The sequence below is a fragment of the Apis laboriosa genome, unplaced genomic scaffold (genome assembly GCF_014066325.1).
Source record: "Apis laboriosa isolate Shangri-la unplaced genomic scaffold, ASM1406632v1 scaffold16_cov148, whole genome shotgun sequence".
Classification (NCBI taxonomy): domain Eukaryota; kingdom Metazoa; phylum Arthropoda; class Insecta; order Hymenoptera; family Apidae; genus Apis; species Apis laboriosa.
This window is the reverse complement of record NW_025222129.1, coordinates 2,031,040-2,045,562: the sequence shown is the minus strand read 5'-3', so window position 1 is coordinate 2,045,562 and position 14,523 is coordinate 2,031,040. Positions and strand designations below refer to the sequence as shown.

At 43.8% G+C, this 14,523-nt stretch overlaps 2 protein-coding genes across 4 annotated transcripts in view; one reads left to right on the top strand and one right to left on the bottom strand.

Moving 5' to 3' along the window:
* The window catches only part of LOC122711286 (eukaryotic translation initiation factor 4 gamma-like), a 37,310-nt gene that overhangs the window by 7,882 nt on the left and 14,905 nt on the right, over positions 1 to 14,523 (bottom strand). For all 3 annotated transcript variants that reach the window (XM_043929886.1, XM_043929887.1, XM_043929885.1), the window contains one exon: positions 2,776 to 2,838. In XM_043929886.1, the coding sequence (XP_043785821.1) occupies positions 2,776 to 2,838 (63 nt within the window). The remainder of the gene's footprint in view (positions 1 to 2,775; positions 2,839 to 14,523) is intronic.
* LOC122711288 (hepatic triacylglycerol lipase-like) lies at positions 3,769 to 9,461 on the top strand. The gene is made up of 6 exons (XM_043929888.1): positions 3,769 to 4,262; positions 6,246 to 6,345; positions 6,407 to 6,555; positions 7,148 to 7,383; positions 7,479 to 7,722; positions 7,798 to 9,461. The coding sequence occupies exons 1-6, from the start codon at positions 4,208 to 4,210 to the stop codon at positions 8,025 to 8,027; spliced, it is 1,014 nt and encodes a 337-aa protein (XP_043785823.1). The 5' UTR covers positions 3,769 to 4,207; the 3' UTR covers positions 8,028 to 9,461.

The window sequence follows — 14,523 nt, the reverse complement described above, 5'->3', positions numbered from 1 at the left end:
TTTTTAATCTAAACTACAGTACAGTAGTCCCTTGACCATATCTAAAACGATCCTACTTATAACTATCTCATAGTTATGGTGAACCATGCTGAATAAGTGTTGTCGTTCCTAGTTTGCTGGAAAAAAAAAAAAAGAAGAAAAAATACATCATACCATTCAGTATCATTCCGATCAACTCGTTAAATTCTCATCGACGATATATTATTTTTTTTTTCTTTTTTTTTTCACGTACCCGAACTTCCTCCACCAGCACCAGCTTTCGCTCCAAAGTTAACACCCATGCTAACTCCACCTTCCATACCACCTCCCATACCTCCTGGCAAAGGATTTTGCGCCTCTCTCCTACTTCTCACTTGAGGCGGCCTATTTGGCACATCGCCTCCCATCTCATTATCCATGTCGTCCATACTTCCTTGCATAGAACTTTGAGTCGTTCTCTTGCTCCTCAACTGAGACGCGCCACCTCCCATACCACCTCCAAAGCTACCTCCTACGCTACCTCCCATTCCTCCTCCCATGTCGCCCATACCACCCGGCATAGGCATATTTTGAGCCGCTCTCTTGCTCCTCAACTGAGACGCGCCAGCTCCCATACCACCTCCAAAGCTACCTCCCATGCCACCTCCCATTCCTCCTCCCATGTCACCCATACCACCCGGCATAGGCATATTTTGAGCGGCTCTCTTGCTCCTAGATTCCTCCATATTCGACGACCCTTGATCGATCATATCCTCTGGAGGAGGCCCCGACGGAGGAGGCCCCGATGGAGGAGGTCCGGGCGGAGGTGGGCCGTGCGGAGGTGGGCCGTGCGGAGGTGGACCGTTTGGAGGGCCACCATCGTCAGGGCTACGTTTCTCCCGACTGCTGCTATCGCTAGAAATGCTCGAGTATTCGGACGACAATGCTCCGACCAACTAATTTAAAAGTTATTTTTAAGTCGAGTTCCATTTTTATCGGGAATAATTATTGATAATATTATAAAGAAGGATTCGAGAAGCGAAAGCTTCGATAAATAAAAAGGTGTTGCTTACGGAGAGGCCGAGGAGAGCGATGAAGAGAAGAAGATGCTTCATGTTCACCGACGTTTTGACACTGGACACTGTCTCACACGGATATTTAATCCCCTCTGGATAAATAGTTACAATTCGCGACGTAATTGCGCGAAAACTGGAGGTGGCAATGGTGAGAGGTTAATAAGGGAATCGTTCTCATTGCCACCTTCTTGCCTTCCATCGTATTTGTATTTTTTTCATTGGTGATCGCAACTTGTATTTTTCCTTTGTTTTTTCGCCTCGGGAATAACAAGCGGAAACAATGGAAGGATTTTTCGTGACCGTGGTGGTTCTTCTTCGAGGTGTTGTACCGGAACGAAGATGGACGGATGATAATTGGTGTCGTGCCGTCTAGTTATCACCCGTCCAATCGTTTATCTAACGCTCTTTTAACAACAAATTTATCTTTTCCCAGGAAGTCAATTTGCTGGTAATGACAACAATGCCGAGTGATTTTTCAACTTACGTAACCATTTATTAACTCGAACAATTTGTTGTTTAATAAGAAATATATCAATCGATCTCCTCCGATCCATCTTTGTTGTTTCGCATCGTCAAATATCTCTTCGAGGATCGAGTCGTGCACTGAACGTAGCAATCTTCGAACGATATATTCCAATCGGCAAACGAACGTGCCCGCATCCAAGCAACAATTAAAACAGAAGATGTTCGTTCGATCGTTCAAGGATTATCTTGCCAAGGATTATAATCGGCACGACCACCAAGTAGCGTCGATTAAATTGGAATATTAATAGCCGCTCGAGGGTGGATAGACACGTCAGGAGTCGCAGGGTCGTCGTAGCTACCACTTTGTCAGCTTCGTTAATCGACTTTCGCGAGCCATTGAACAAGCCTATTCGCTCGGAAATTGTAATTTTTCTGGACCAACGACTGTCTTCGAAAGAAAGGCTTGCCTCTCTTGTGCAACCTCCAGTCCATTTGACCGTCGAAAATTGCACCCTCTGTGTGTGTGTGTGTCGGACCCCCGTTCGTAGCATTTAATTTCATTCTGGGTCACTGTACTCCTTCCATCTCATTTTCTTTCGTGATCGCGAAAACAAGTTTTTAAAATAACTTAGCGAGAATTAATTTTTACCAGAATCAAATTTTTTTCCCCTCCTGGAAAATATTTTCCACGCGAAAAATTCGAATCCACCTTAACCAGCTCTCTATTAATCCTTGGATCTTGATGAATCAAAAAAGAAAAAAAAATATCGAAAATCTCGATTGCCGAACCGAGATTAATTCCACGATAATTCGACGCCACCTGGAATTATCAAGAGATTCCTTCCCTTTCTTCGTTCTCTTTTCTTCGAAATCTCATTTCCACCCCCGCCAATCAACGCCCTTCTCCTCCTTTGGCGAAAACGACGAATTAGCCTTTGGATTGTGCTTTTTGTCCCAGCCGGCGAGGTAACGAGGTTACCTCGAGCAACCTCGAAGAAAAAAGAAAAGAGTCGAAAAATGCAGCTGACCTCGCCTGGGCTGGGACCCCAACACTGGGACCCCACGTTCCACGGGATGATAATTAAATCGAGGGTAACCTTCCAACGGTAAATTTCTTTCGTTCCACGGCAAGATTAAGTGGTAATTCCCTCCTCCCCTCCCTCTCTGTGATTTTTCATCCAATCGAGATATCCGATTCCAGCGAGGCCAATTCAACCGAGAATCCTACCAATCTTCGATCGATCTTTAAAGTAATCGCAAGAAATCGTTTACTCACCTCGTCTTCTTGAGAGGAGGCTAATTCCGGCTCGTTTTTCTCGAGCTTGGTCAACAGCTTGTCCTGAAAACAGAAAATATATATATCCGATGAATGAGATTTCGTTGAGAGTAACAGGTTAATCGATCGATTCTTTTTTTTTTTTTCTTCTTCTTCTTTTCCTTCGTAACCGAGACTTTTTCTTGGAAACAATTGTCTTGAAAACAATTGTAATACCGTAATATAATACCTCAAATAATAGTTTCCGATCCTATTCTTACACGTATATATCGATCCACGTGTTACGACTTTGTAGGTTTCTTTATTATTCCCTTGTACACGAGCTTTTTTTTTTTTTTTACGCCAAATGATTGAATTCTATCTTGAATCTTTAGAAGATTTTCTTTTAAACCATCAAGAACATTATATATCGTTATTATTATCCAATAAATCTCGATATCTTGATTATTGCTATATAAATTATCGCATCGATCAAAAGTAACGGACTCGAACGATCGAGAAAACAAGGATTCACACCTTGAAAAGAGTGAAAAGGGGTATCGACTCGAGTCGATAGCGAACAGATCAGAATTAAGAGATTTGATTCGAGATGGTCGACACGGTGCGTCACACGGTGAAAAGTTGCTGTATCAATGTTGCATCGTGGAGGGGATATTTTGCGCATCATCCCCCTAATATCCGGAAAGCACCCTGACCCAGATACACGTACGTGCGGAACAACCGGACGATCCTCCGGATCATCCGGCATCGGGTGAAAACACACATCGTTTCGCGACGTCGAGTTTCATTCGAGTTCGCGAGGATCGCGGCAACTAGAAGATCGAGGAGGAAATACATACGGCTTGATTTCGAAAGAAAAAATTCAAATTATTTATGCTCCTATACTGTTTGTCGTACGATGGCAGTCTCGTTATTTCGATCGATTAAACTCCTCAAAATCTCGGCAGTCGTCGGGATAATGGAATTACCACGAGGAAATTGTGCAATCTCTATCCGATACACCGTTCCTAGATTTCCAATCGTAGCGGCAAGATATCCATCAAGCATTCGATTAGTTCCCAATTTATTGCTTTCAATTTTCTCGATAATTGTTATAGCACGTATACCAAAACTCTGTCTATGCTAGGCGAATTTTTTATTTCTATTTTTCTTTTCCAGATATTTTCACACGGAAAAATCTGAATCTCGTCTGGAATATAGTCGACGAGAGACTTTCCTTTTTTTTCGAGTTTAATGATACGGAACCATCTTGTAAAAGTAAATGCCTCCAAGTTCGTGGAAAAAGTGGCGTTATGCTCGAATCGTCCGAGGCGATGCAAGAGATTCCAACTCTCGATTTCTGTCAGTTTACTCTTGCATCTGGTTCGAATCCGATTCTTTCCGTTAGCAGTTCCGTTGTTTTCGAATCATTTCATCTCTCCGATCGGATGACATGATACCATTGTTTCTCGCTTCTGTACTGTGCCGCATAATCGTCTTTAAAAGAGGTAATTTTCGATCAAGTTTATCCTTTTGAGTGATTTTTTTCTTTTTTTCTTTTTTCTTTTTTTTTTCCTTCTTTATATATAATTTTCGAACGAACGAACGAACGATGCTCGATCATTTATCTGGCCCGCTTCCTATTTTATTTGACGGATAGTCAATCAAGTTTCTACGGTTGATTGAAAATTAAAAACGGCTGAAAGCGACTGTGAAAGTGCCAGAAATATCTGCACCCTTTGTTCTCGAGAAAGAGTACTTTCGTAATGCGCGCGTATTCGGAACCAAAGAGACGGATAATGGCGCTATTTAAATTTTAGGGGATCGCCTTTGCCGACCTCCTTTCCATTCAAAATCCTGAATGCTTCCATTCACGAATAGGATTTCGATGTATGTGGAAATTCCACAGCTTTTTTTTATTTTATTTTTTGTACACGACGCGGAAAATTCTACTCGCGAATACGAGTTTTCCAGTTTTTAAATATCCAGAATTATTCCCTCTTCTTTCGCGACTTGTATTTATCCGCCATCGTATTATCGTAATTTTAATCGTCGTTCGTAAAGAGAATGTAATTCGATTCGAGAACGACGATTTATTCGGCCATAAATTATCCACGCATCGTAGCACTTTCACTTCGAACGCTTCTACTTCTTCAAAGTGTGATATCACGATATACCAATCGGAAATCAACGGATTGAATGGATTCACTGTGAATTAAAAACACAGCCGTCGGTTCTTTCATACCACGTTTAAAAAACGGAACGAATCGCGGAATAGCAAACGCGCGTGTTATCGGCCACGCGACGACAAACAATACTTTGGCGTTTCATCAAGCAAGATCACGGTTATCGAGCCGCCATTACCGTGTCGCATTAGATTAACAGCATGTAATCGATACCGCGACAGCTCGCTTCCCCGAACCTGTTTCGCCTTCGACTTTTACCAACAACAACGCTTATAGTCGGCTACACATACGCGGCAACAATACCTCACGGTTGATCAGTCCCGTGGAACGCTTTCGAACGTGCTTTCTCCCTTATAAGAAATAAATCATTCAACCTTTCCTCGAAGTTCGAGTATCCTTTCATCGAGTTGTCGGGAATTGGGATCAATTTCCATCACGACGAAGGAAAGGTTCATCACGTTTCGTAGATCGAAGACAAAACAACGGAATAGAATTTTCGTCCATTCTCCTCCGTTTCGTTTCGATTATTTCTCTTCGTAGGTAATCCGTCCGTGGGTCGATGTTGGACAAACGTTTCGTTATTCGTTTCGAATAAAAAAAATTTAATCGCCGACGGGCACGATACCCGAGGAACGGGAAGGGAGAGGGGAGGGATCACGTGACAGAGATCGGCGTAACGAGACGACGCGGAAAGGGGGGGGGACTCCTTCACTACTACTATTACTGCTACTATTGCCTCTTTGTCCTCGGCGGAAATTACGTAGGTCGAGCGAGGCGGCGATAAGCGACGCCTGGCAAAATTTACCAGGTCATAAAGCGTACCACCGTACACGTAACTGATTTACGTTCCGTTCTCGCGTAGAATTCCGTTTCGCGAAAAGCCGACGGGTTATGGTTTCCAGTCTCGGGTATTAAACCAAGCCAAGTGACGCGGAGTGTGAGTTTCCTTCCTCTCTCCCTTGTGACGAAACGCAACAACGAGAGATCCGACGGTGGATGTATGTAAATCGCTTGGCGATCGTTAATCACGATAACAGTCGCGGATATATATCATCCGACTTGCTCCGATAAATCGCCTCGGCGAATTCGTTATTTTCCACTCTTCGGTGGAAGAAATCCTTCGAAGACGGATCGTCCAAGAGAGAAGGGGGGAGAGAGTAGTTGAATTTCACACGAGCACGCGACATCACGTGCACGTGTTTTTCAGGTTCAACGACGAAGATCGTTGCTCGAGGTCGAGTTTTTTTACGTTTTCTTTTTTCTTTCTCTCTCTCTCTCTCTCTCTCTCTCTCTTTCCCATTCCAGGTGAGAATGAGCTCCACGCCACGCCGTTCCCATCCGGCGTCTGCTCTTACTGCTGCCCCATCGACGTGAATCGGGACATAGAGTATCTTCTGTACACCAGGTAAGAAGAAATTATAGAGGAATATTTAGAGATTAGATTTGACAGGGTGGAAATTTCACAGGAGGAATCCAAATTGCGGAGCAACGTTGAATATTTCGGACCCGTATTCGTTACGGAGGAGTAATTTCAACGACAGATATCCCACCGTAATTTTCATCCACGGATACAGCGAGAGCGCGACGGGAAGAAGCGCCGTGGCAATACGTGACGGTACTTTTACAGTTATTACTCATTCATTTAATCACGATCCAACGAATTTTTAATTAAACTCGTATATCTCGTACATTATTATCATCGGCCGATTATCTCGTTCGATTAATCCTTAAAGAGAAACGTTAAGAAAGAAAGGTTCTTCGGTGAAAAATAATTTTCCCCGATTGAGAAAATCCGTTTAAATTTTTACGAATGCAAGATCGTATAAAATCTCCTACTGGAATATCTCGCAATACGCGTCATCAGATTAGTCGAATAGCGACACCGACTCGAGCGGACAGGAAGCGATGGAACTAGGCTGAGGACATCGGTAGGTGCAAGCCTATCTATTGACAAGCCGTCGCAAGACATTTTGACAGAATGATGAATCGATCTCGAATCGTGGAAAGTTGGCTAGTTCGGAAACTTCAACGCGGATCCGTATTTTCCTTTCAACACGGCCATTCCTCGATCGCTCTAAGTTTCCGACGAAAACTTTTCACCGCTCCACCGTTCCCATCGCGCTATCGATTCGACGCTTCAACTCGAAATCCGTGGAAATAAAAAAAATTGCCAATTTCCCCTCGAAATATCCACGAATTCGTTTCAGTCTATCTGAGACGAGGGGAGTACAACGTGATTCTGGTGAACTGGGCCAAGTTGGCTGGCCTGCCGTGGTACGTGACAGCGGTTCGAAACACTAGAATAGTCGGGCCTCAGGTCGCCCGCCTGGTCGAATGGTTGGCCGCTCGGGGGGCCGTGTCTCTGCCCGACTTGCACGTAATTGGTTTCAGCCTGGGGGCCGAGATAGCTGGTTTCATGGGGAAAGCTTTGTCCCCGCGGAAGGTGAGCAAAACGGTTATCCAAAACTTTATCCTTTTCTTCTTCTTCTTTTTTTTTTTTTTTCAAACGAATTACTTAAAGTTTAAAAATCCCTTAAGGTGGGCAGGATCACTGGGTTGGACGCCGCCTATCCTCTCTACATGAACACGGGCAACGAGGGCCACTTGGCGAGGACGGACGCCACGTTCGTGGACGTGATCCACACGGATGGGGGGATCCTGGGTTTCCCAAACCCATTGGGCCACGTCGACTTCTATCCAAACGGTGGCAAACCCGACCAACCCGGTTGCAATCTGGAGAACGCGTTTCAGAGAAGCTTGTCGAGATTCATCAATCAGTACAGTAAGAAACTTTTCTATCACAAACGTGAGCGATTTCGAGGCACTCTTTCTCTCACATTTTCTCTTCTCCTCGCAGTCGCGTGCGGCCATCATCGCGCGTGGATGTTCTACGCCGAGTCAGTGACGAATCCTTTCGGGTTCCCGGCCAGTCGATGCGCGAAATGGCGTCCGGATATCAGGGTGGATTGTAGGTGGACGCCCCAAGTGTTGATGGGTCTCGCCGTGGATCCCAGAGCGAGAGGGAAATTTTATTTGAGGACGAATGCGCAGCCACCCTTCGCGAGAAACGCGACAGGATACGTATGACGTTTTAATTTTGGATGAACCAAACTATTGCACGTATCTGATATCTTTCGGGAGGGATACGGATTGAAAACGGAGGAATGAAAAAGGAAGAAGAGGCTGTGGAACGAGGATTTTATAACGAGGAGGAGAAAAAGTGAAAATTGTCACGTTTTATTAGCTCTGAAGAAAAAGGGGAAAATTTGGCGACGAGGTTAATGTTGTCCGCGGTGAATTCGACTAGGATCGCATAGTTTCCCTCCTTTACGACGATTGATAGCGGGCCACCAACTTTGGGCCAACAATTTATTTATAATAGCCTTGCCTCGAAATATGGAAATTCCAAGGACCAACCTCTTTCGAGCAATAACTTTTAACATAAGGATAACTCGTCGGGGATAATTTTATCAAGCATTTTGATCAACCGGGTTGAACAACGAGAAAAAGAGAATCTGGCCGATCTCCAATATTGCCTCGAGCTTATACTTTTTCGTCAAAGAATCGAAAAACCTGCAATTCAAAAAAGAGGCAAGTTTTCGAAGATGTAGGGGAGAGAAATGCGCCAGTTTCTCGTAGATAAAATTATTACGAAAAAATCAATCGAGCAGGAGTTTTTTCGTTTCGAGTAGAAAATCAAAAGTTTCACGCGAAATGTTTATGTCAGAAAAAGAGAGAGAGAGAGAGAGAGAGATTTCTATGAAACTACGAGCTACGTTTTTTGTTCGTTCTTTTTTTTCCTTTATCAATACAAGGAGGGCGGTTTACAACAATGGTGGACGTGCATTTGCGCTCAGAGACAATGCTTTTCTCCTCATCGCCAGCTTTCTCCATCTTCGTTTCCCATCCAAAGTGGATGCAGTCGTCGTTTCCACGCCCAGAATAGGGAACCGTGTCTCGTATTCGTCGCTACACTTTTTCGATAATGAAACGATGAGGCGAACCGAAGATAGACGTTCTCGTTACTTACGAGAACAATTCAATTTTTTCGAAGAATTTATTATTTAAAGCGATGAATGAGATAAAAAAAAAAAAAAAAAAATTGAGAAATCTGGAACAAATGCCACACGCCACTCTAAAATCCAAATGTTTACCCGTAAGCGCATCGAATCAGTTGGTGTACTATCTGGTATTTTCGAAACGGATCCAAAGTTCGAGTGGTTGTAGTGCTCTCGAGAAGTCGATAAAACCTAGAGAAGAGAGAGAGAGAGAGAGAGGGGGTGAGACTTTTGTAAGTAAAGTTACGTGATCTAAAAACGATCATATTGCGAAATTCGTGAGATTTAACGTTAAACGTTAAATAAAGAAAGAAAGGATCCTCGCGCAAAAAACCGAATGATCGAAAGGAATCCAATCGAACTCGGGACTGGGTGTATCTCCTTCGAGGTTTATCTCTCGAGGATGCACTTTAGATGAATCGTAAAAGACTGCATAAATGCGATAGAAATGCAATTTCGTGGAATCGATGAAATGATTTATTTAAAGTGCCCAACTCCTCTTGTCCTCTCCTTTCCTTTTCTTTACATCTTATCTTCGACTTTGTTGAATTTTTTCTTTTTTCCTCTTTGCCACCGTTAATTTTCCACGACGAGGGCTTCTTTTTTTTTTCCAACGGAGCCGAGTCGGTGCGCGCGCAAAATCTTTCAATCCTCGCCGAGAGACACAGGGATTGGCGGTCAATCAACCCGGCAAGTACGTTAAAAAATTCACCACTGACAGGTCGATAACGATCGACGACCTATGGGCAGGGTTATAGATGACCCTAGTCTTGAAAGACCACCGGGTGTAAAGGCTGGACACGAATGCGCCACGTTTCCTCTCGGTATCGTGGAAATCCCACGAGTGTCGTGGCCAGCTGCGTTCCTACCTCGTATCTGGAAAATCGAGTTTTGCGCCAGAAACCGATTACAAAAAGCGGAATGAACGGATCTTTGGATTAAACTTTCCTCCACAATGCGATGACAACGCTAATATTCGAAATTTAACATCTTGCTTCTCTCTCCCTCTTTCTCTCTCGTCTCTTTTTATTATTATTTTCGAAGCCTGGAGTAAGAAAAAACTTTTTTTCGCTCCAAGACGTAGCTCGTTCGTTCCATAGAACGAACCTGTATAGTCGATCTCGCGTTGAAATTCAATTTTCCGAAACGGATATCGTCGCTTTCGGAACGAAGCGCGCGAAGAGAGGCGACGATAAGCGAAAGAGAATATCTATGAGAGGCGAGTAAATCCAGCGGGGTGGGTGTAGTTTTCAAACGCGTTCTACACTTTCGCGTTTAACGAAACGTACCCCAGAGAGGGTAAATGTCGCGCACGTTGAATCTCGCGCTTAACCTTCCGCCCTTTCGTAGTAATTTCAAATTTATTTCGAGCTCATAGCGTAATAGGACGACAAGCTTGAAACGCGAATTTCCAGCGTAATTTCTTACACGGAAATTCCACTCGATCGATAAAGGAGCGAGCCTGTGCATTTTCCTAAATGCGCTCAGTTGTTAAGACTTTCCGTGTGTTATGTATATATATATATATATATATATATACATGCATACATGTGTATGTGTGTAACGAATCGTGGCGGTTCGATCCGCTTGCCGATAGAGAAGACACGATTATTATACGAAAGAGTTATCGCGCGAAAGTACGAATTTCATCGGGGAATTTCTCGCCGAATTGACTCCAATGAGACGTAACGTTATCGGGTTCTTTTTACCACCCCGTCCCTGTCAGTGACAGCGGCGAAATCGATGGGACGAAATAAAGTCTGGTTGGGCGCAGTCTCGGCGGCATTCAAACAGGGGCCCCCGATATCGGGGCTTCGATATCCCCCCCCAGCATCATCATCGATAAAGGTGCATCGTTCCCCGTTGAAATAGAAAACGAAAACGCACGGCTCGGTCTCGGCTCCACCCCTTTCGTTCCCTTTGTTCTCGCCTCGCTTCGAATCACGAACGATACCACTCGATGCGTCGCGTATTCCTCCCTCCTTGCTGTATTCGTATTACTTTTCGTTTCAGGTGCACTTGTACCTGTTGTTGTTATTCCTGGAACAACTGTTCCAAGGGGTTGTCCACGTTCTTTAACCACGTTTCCCGTTGCACGTCAACGCTCGTTTCAACGATGAGGATGATGTCGTATCGTTTCTCGAAGATCCTTTATTTGCTCAAGAAGCAGAAGAATCGCCCTCAAGAATTTTCACGATTCGTGAGATCGATGTGGGTTAACAGGATGGAAAAGAATTAATGAAAACTCGTAGCGGGAATAGATAGAGGTCTCCTTCTCTCTGCAAAATTGCAACACGTGCGCGGCTACGTGGATGACGTCACGCGATTATTTCCGCGAAGGGGGAACGCTTACGCAGCCGGCAGTGACGCCCAGGGCGGTAACGCCTCATTAACGCCTTCCATAAATGACGCGATCCTTCGTCACGCGCCACCACTCGTTTCATTCTTCCTCCCTTTTTTTTTTTTTTTTCTTATTCCTCTTCTCTGATTTTCCATTTCTCCGATTCCATTCACATTCACCACCCACATTCCGACGAGAAGAAATTATTAAACTTGTTCAACGCGTTACCTCCAGTTTCGAGCAGCGAACTACAGGTCTCTGCAGTTCTATCAGCATAAACCAGCATCTCTCGCCCGGAAGAGAGATGAAGGTTTATGGAGCTGGAAGCGGCAGCAACTACCCCCAGAGACTTGTTAAGCCCTCGCTACGCCGTTAGTTTCCTTTCCGGAGGCTGCTGTTAAATGGGCCTTGGGGGGAGAGGGAGAAGAGGGAGGAGGGGAGATAAGATTTCTTCCCTCTTCGAATTCGATCCGCAAATTTCGTATTAAATTAAACAAAGGGAAAGAAAACTGGGAGCCGAGGGGAAGAGGAGGGGAAAAACGACGCCGAGAGATGCTCCCCTCCCTCCTTCCGTGGCGCGAAACCTCATTAAGCCTCGAACACAGCTCAAAGTATCATGGCCATTCTATTTTTGCGCCGCGGTTCGTCCAGAATCTCGCCCCGGGGTAATTAAGCTCTTCGTTTCAATTGTTCCGGCTTCCCACCTTTCCCAATTCTTTTTTCCACCCCAATTCTGTTCTCCAACCCCTTTTCATTATCCGAACAGGCGTCGAACTCGCGGCGGGATACAAATCGGGATACAAATTTCCGATTTGAAGGATTTTCTCGTTTTTCAATCTCTCGGCCGCCTCTTTTTCCTTTTTTTTTCTTTCTTTCTTTTTCCTTTTCTCCTCCTCCCAAAAAAAGCTTTGTATTCCTTCAAAACCAGATTTCTGGATCGCGGTTAATTCGAATCGGTTTTCGATATCTTCCATTCGTTTCCACGGCCTCAGAAATTGCGCCGCTCTGAATAATCGCCATTTTCTCTCTCTCTCTCTCTCGTTTCTTCCTCGTGTTTCAAACACCCATTTCGCCTCCATTTTCCTCTCTACTTTCTTTCCATTACGGGGAAGGGGGGAATTATAGGCGCGATACAACAGTGTCATTCATCGTTTGGAGATACAGCCGGACAATAGGGGAGGAGTCCACCGAGTACGCCGCACAACTGCACAGGAAGTCGCTCCTCGGCCATTAATGGTAACGGGGTGAGGGTGTATCGTCGCGGAAGCATCGAATTATGCCTTCCAGCTTCAACCAGCTTCCATTTACGCGATGCGCAATTATATCGATTTTATCTTCGACTTCTTTTCGCTCGTGTCTTAAGGAGGGCTTTCATAAAAATTTTAAAAACGTTTTAAAACGATTCTCGAAGCGAGCGAGCAGATTTGCCAAATTTCTTTGAGCGAAAATGGAATAAGATATACCAGAGGAAAGGTGAAAATTTAAGTAATTGGCGAAAGAATTTCAATCGGATTACAACCGAGTTTAAACAAGTTAAGAAGGGGATCAAGTCGTGTCCGGTGAAATTGTACGATTTCGATATCCTTGCGTTCTTCACGCGTTTACGTTTAATATTCTTCTGCTTTTGCTCGTGACGAGCTTTCCAAGTTTAATAATCCAAGTCGAATAATCGCTTTAAAACGAGATACTTTTTTTTTTTTTTGTAAAATTCGAAGCGCACTTTCACGATTTAAATCGCGATCCCGTGATTCAACTTTCGTCCACGCGAAAGTTAACAAAGTTTCCTTCTCTTTCTCGCTTCAAAAGCTGAAAAGCAACGAGAGAAAATGCGATTGATTTTCAACATTGCTGATTTTTAAAAATACACTTGATCCTACCGAGCAAGAGATATTCGATGTCTCTCTCTTTTGATCTTCTCGTCGTTAAAATTCAACAGGAGTAAGTAATAGACATTTTTTTGTTGAAAAAAGGTTGTAACGACATTCAGACGATCGTAACGAGTTATCATTCTTATGGGTCTAGTAGCGTTATCGCTTCACAGAGGTAGAGAGGGCGAGCGGGAGAGACAAATGGCGAACATTCTTTGCAACAACGTCGTTAATTTTTAAGATTACTTCAACGTCCAAGTGTACGGTCGAGAGCCTCTTCTTGAAGCTGAAGGGGTAGATCCGGCGGTAATTAGGCTTGTAAAATATTGTATAACCATCGAACCATCGTATCACGATGGAAAGGATAAAAAAAAAAAAAAAAAAANAAATTAAAAAAAAAAAAAAAAAAAAAAAAAAAAAGAAATATTGAAATTTAAAAGAGATTAAAGAGAATTTGAAAGATATATATGTCCGTAATTTTTTGCGAGATAAAAGAAGGAATAATAATAGAGGAGATGTAACGGAGGGGGACGAGAAAATTAATCTTGGAAGAGGAGATGCTCGATCGAAGGCGGCGCGAAACGCATGCGATATTCAACGAGTATCGAGAAAATGCAGCCCCGGGACGTCCGAGCAACAGTTTTTCTTTCCAAACAACCTCGAGTGTATTTCAGTCTGCTTGGAATACAATAAAAGAGGCAAGATCTTGGTTGGTCATCGCTTTAAAACAATAGCCCAGACGGCAAGCCAAGAAAAATGCAAGAGAGAATTTTTAAGACGCTCTCGAAAGTACGCGACACTTTATGACCGATCGATACCTTTCGCTTTTTATCTTACTTCTGGAAAAAAGTCGAGGAGCAACGTTCGTTCGTTCGATCGAAAGAAGAAGAATTCTATTTTCGATTATTTCGTCGAAATGAAATTAAAGAAAGAAAGAAAAGAGGGGAAAAAACACGTTTACGTCGATCGGTTATCGAGATAATCCTCGAAACTTGTGTCCGGAAAGTGAACAAGCCTCGTGTAATCTAACAGAAGCAGAAAGCTGCATCGATCGGCATTTCTAAGGTCTGCGCATTATGGGGGTTCGTGCGGTCGGTCTAATGGTATTATCAACCCTTAAAGCTGGACTGCTTTCAGGTCATTGGCCACTCGGTCATCGGTATATTCTCCTCTCTTTTTCTCCTCCCTCTTTTTCTTTTTTTTTTTTTCCCCCTTCTCCATTCGCTTCACTCTTCTTAATTAACTTGGTTTCATTCGTGGAAATGAACACGAAAGCGCTCTAAAAATGGCACAACCCACACGTGCATGATACTATA

What these genes read in the sequence shown, in the direction of transcription:
- LOC122711288 (XM_043929888.1), top strand. Translation starts at nt 4,208, where the DNA reads ATGATACCATTGTTTCTCGCTTCTGTACTGTGCCGCATAATCGTCTTT. An exon ending in GAGTATCTTCTGTACACCAG is followed by an intron (nt 6,346 to 6,406) that starts GTAAGAAGAAAT and finishes GAAATTTCACAG; the next exon opens with GAGGAATCCAAATTGCGGAG. An exon ending in AAGCTTTGTCCCCGCGGAAG is followed by an intron (nt 7,384 to 7,478) that starts GTGAGCAAAACG and finishes AAATCCCTTAAG; the next exon opens with GTGGGCAGGATCACTGGGTT.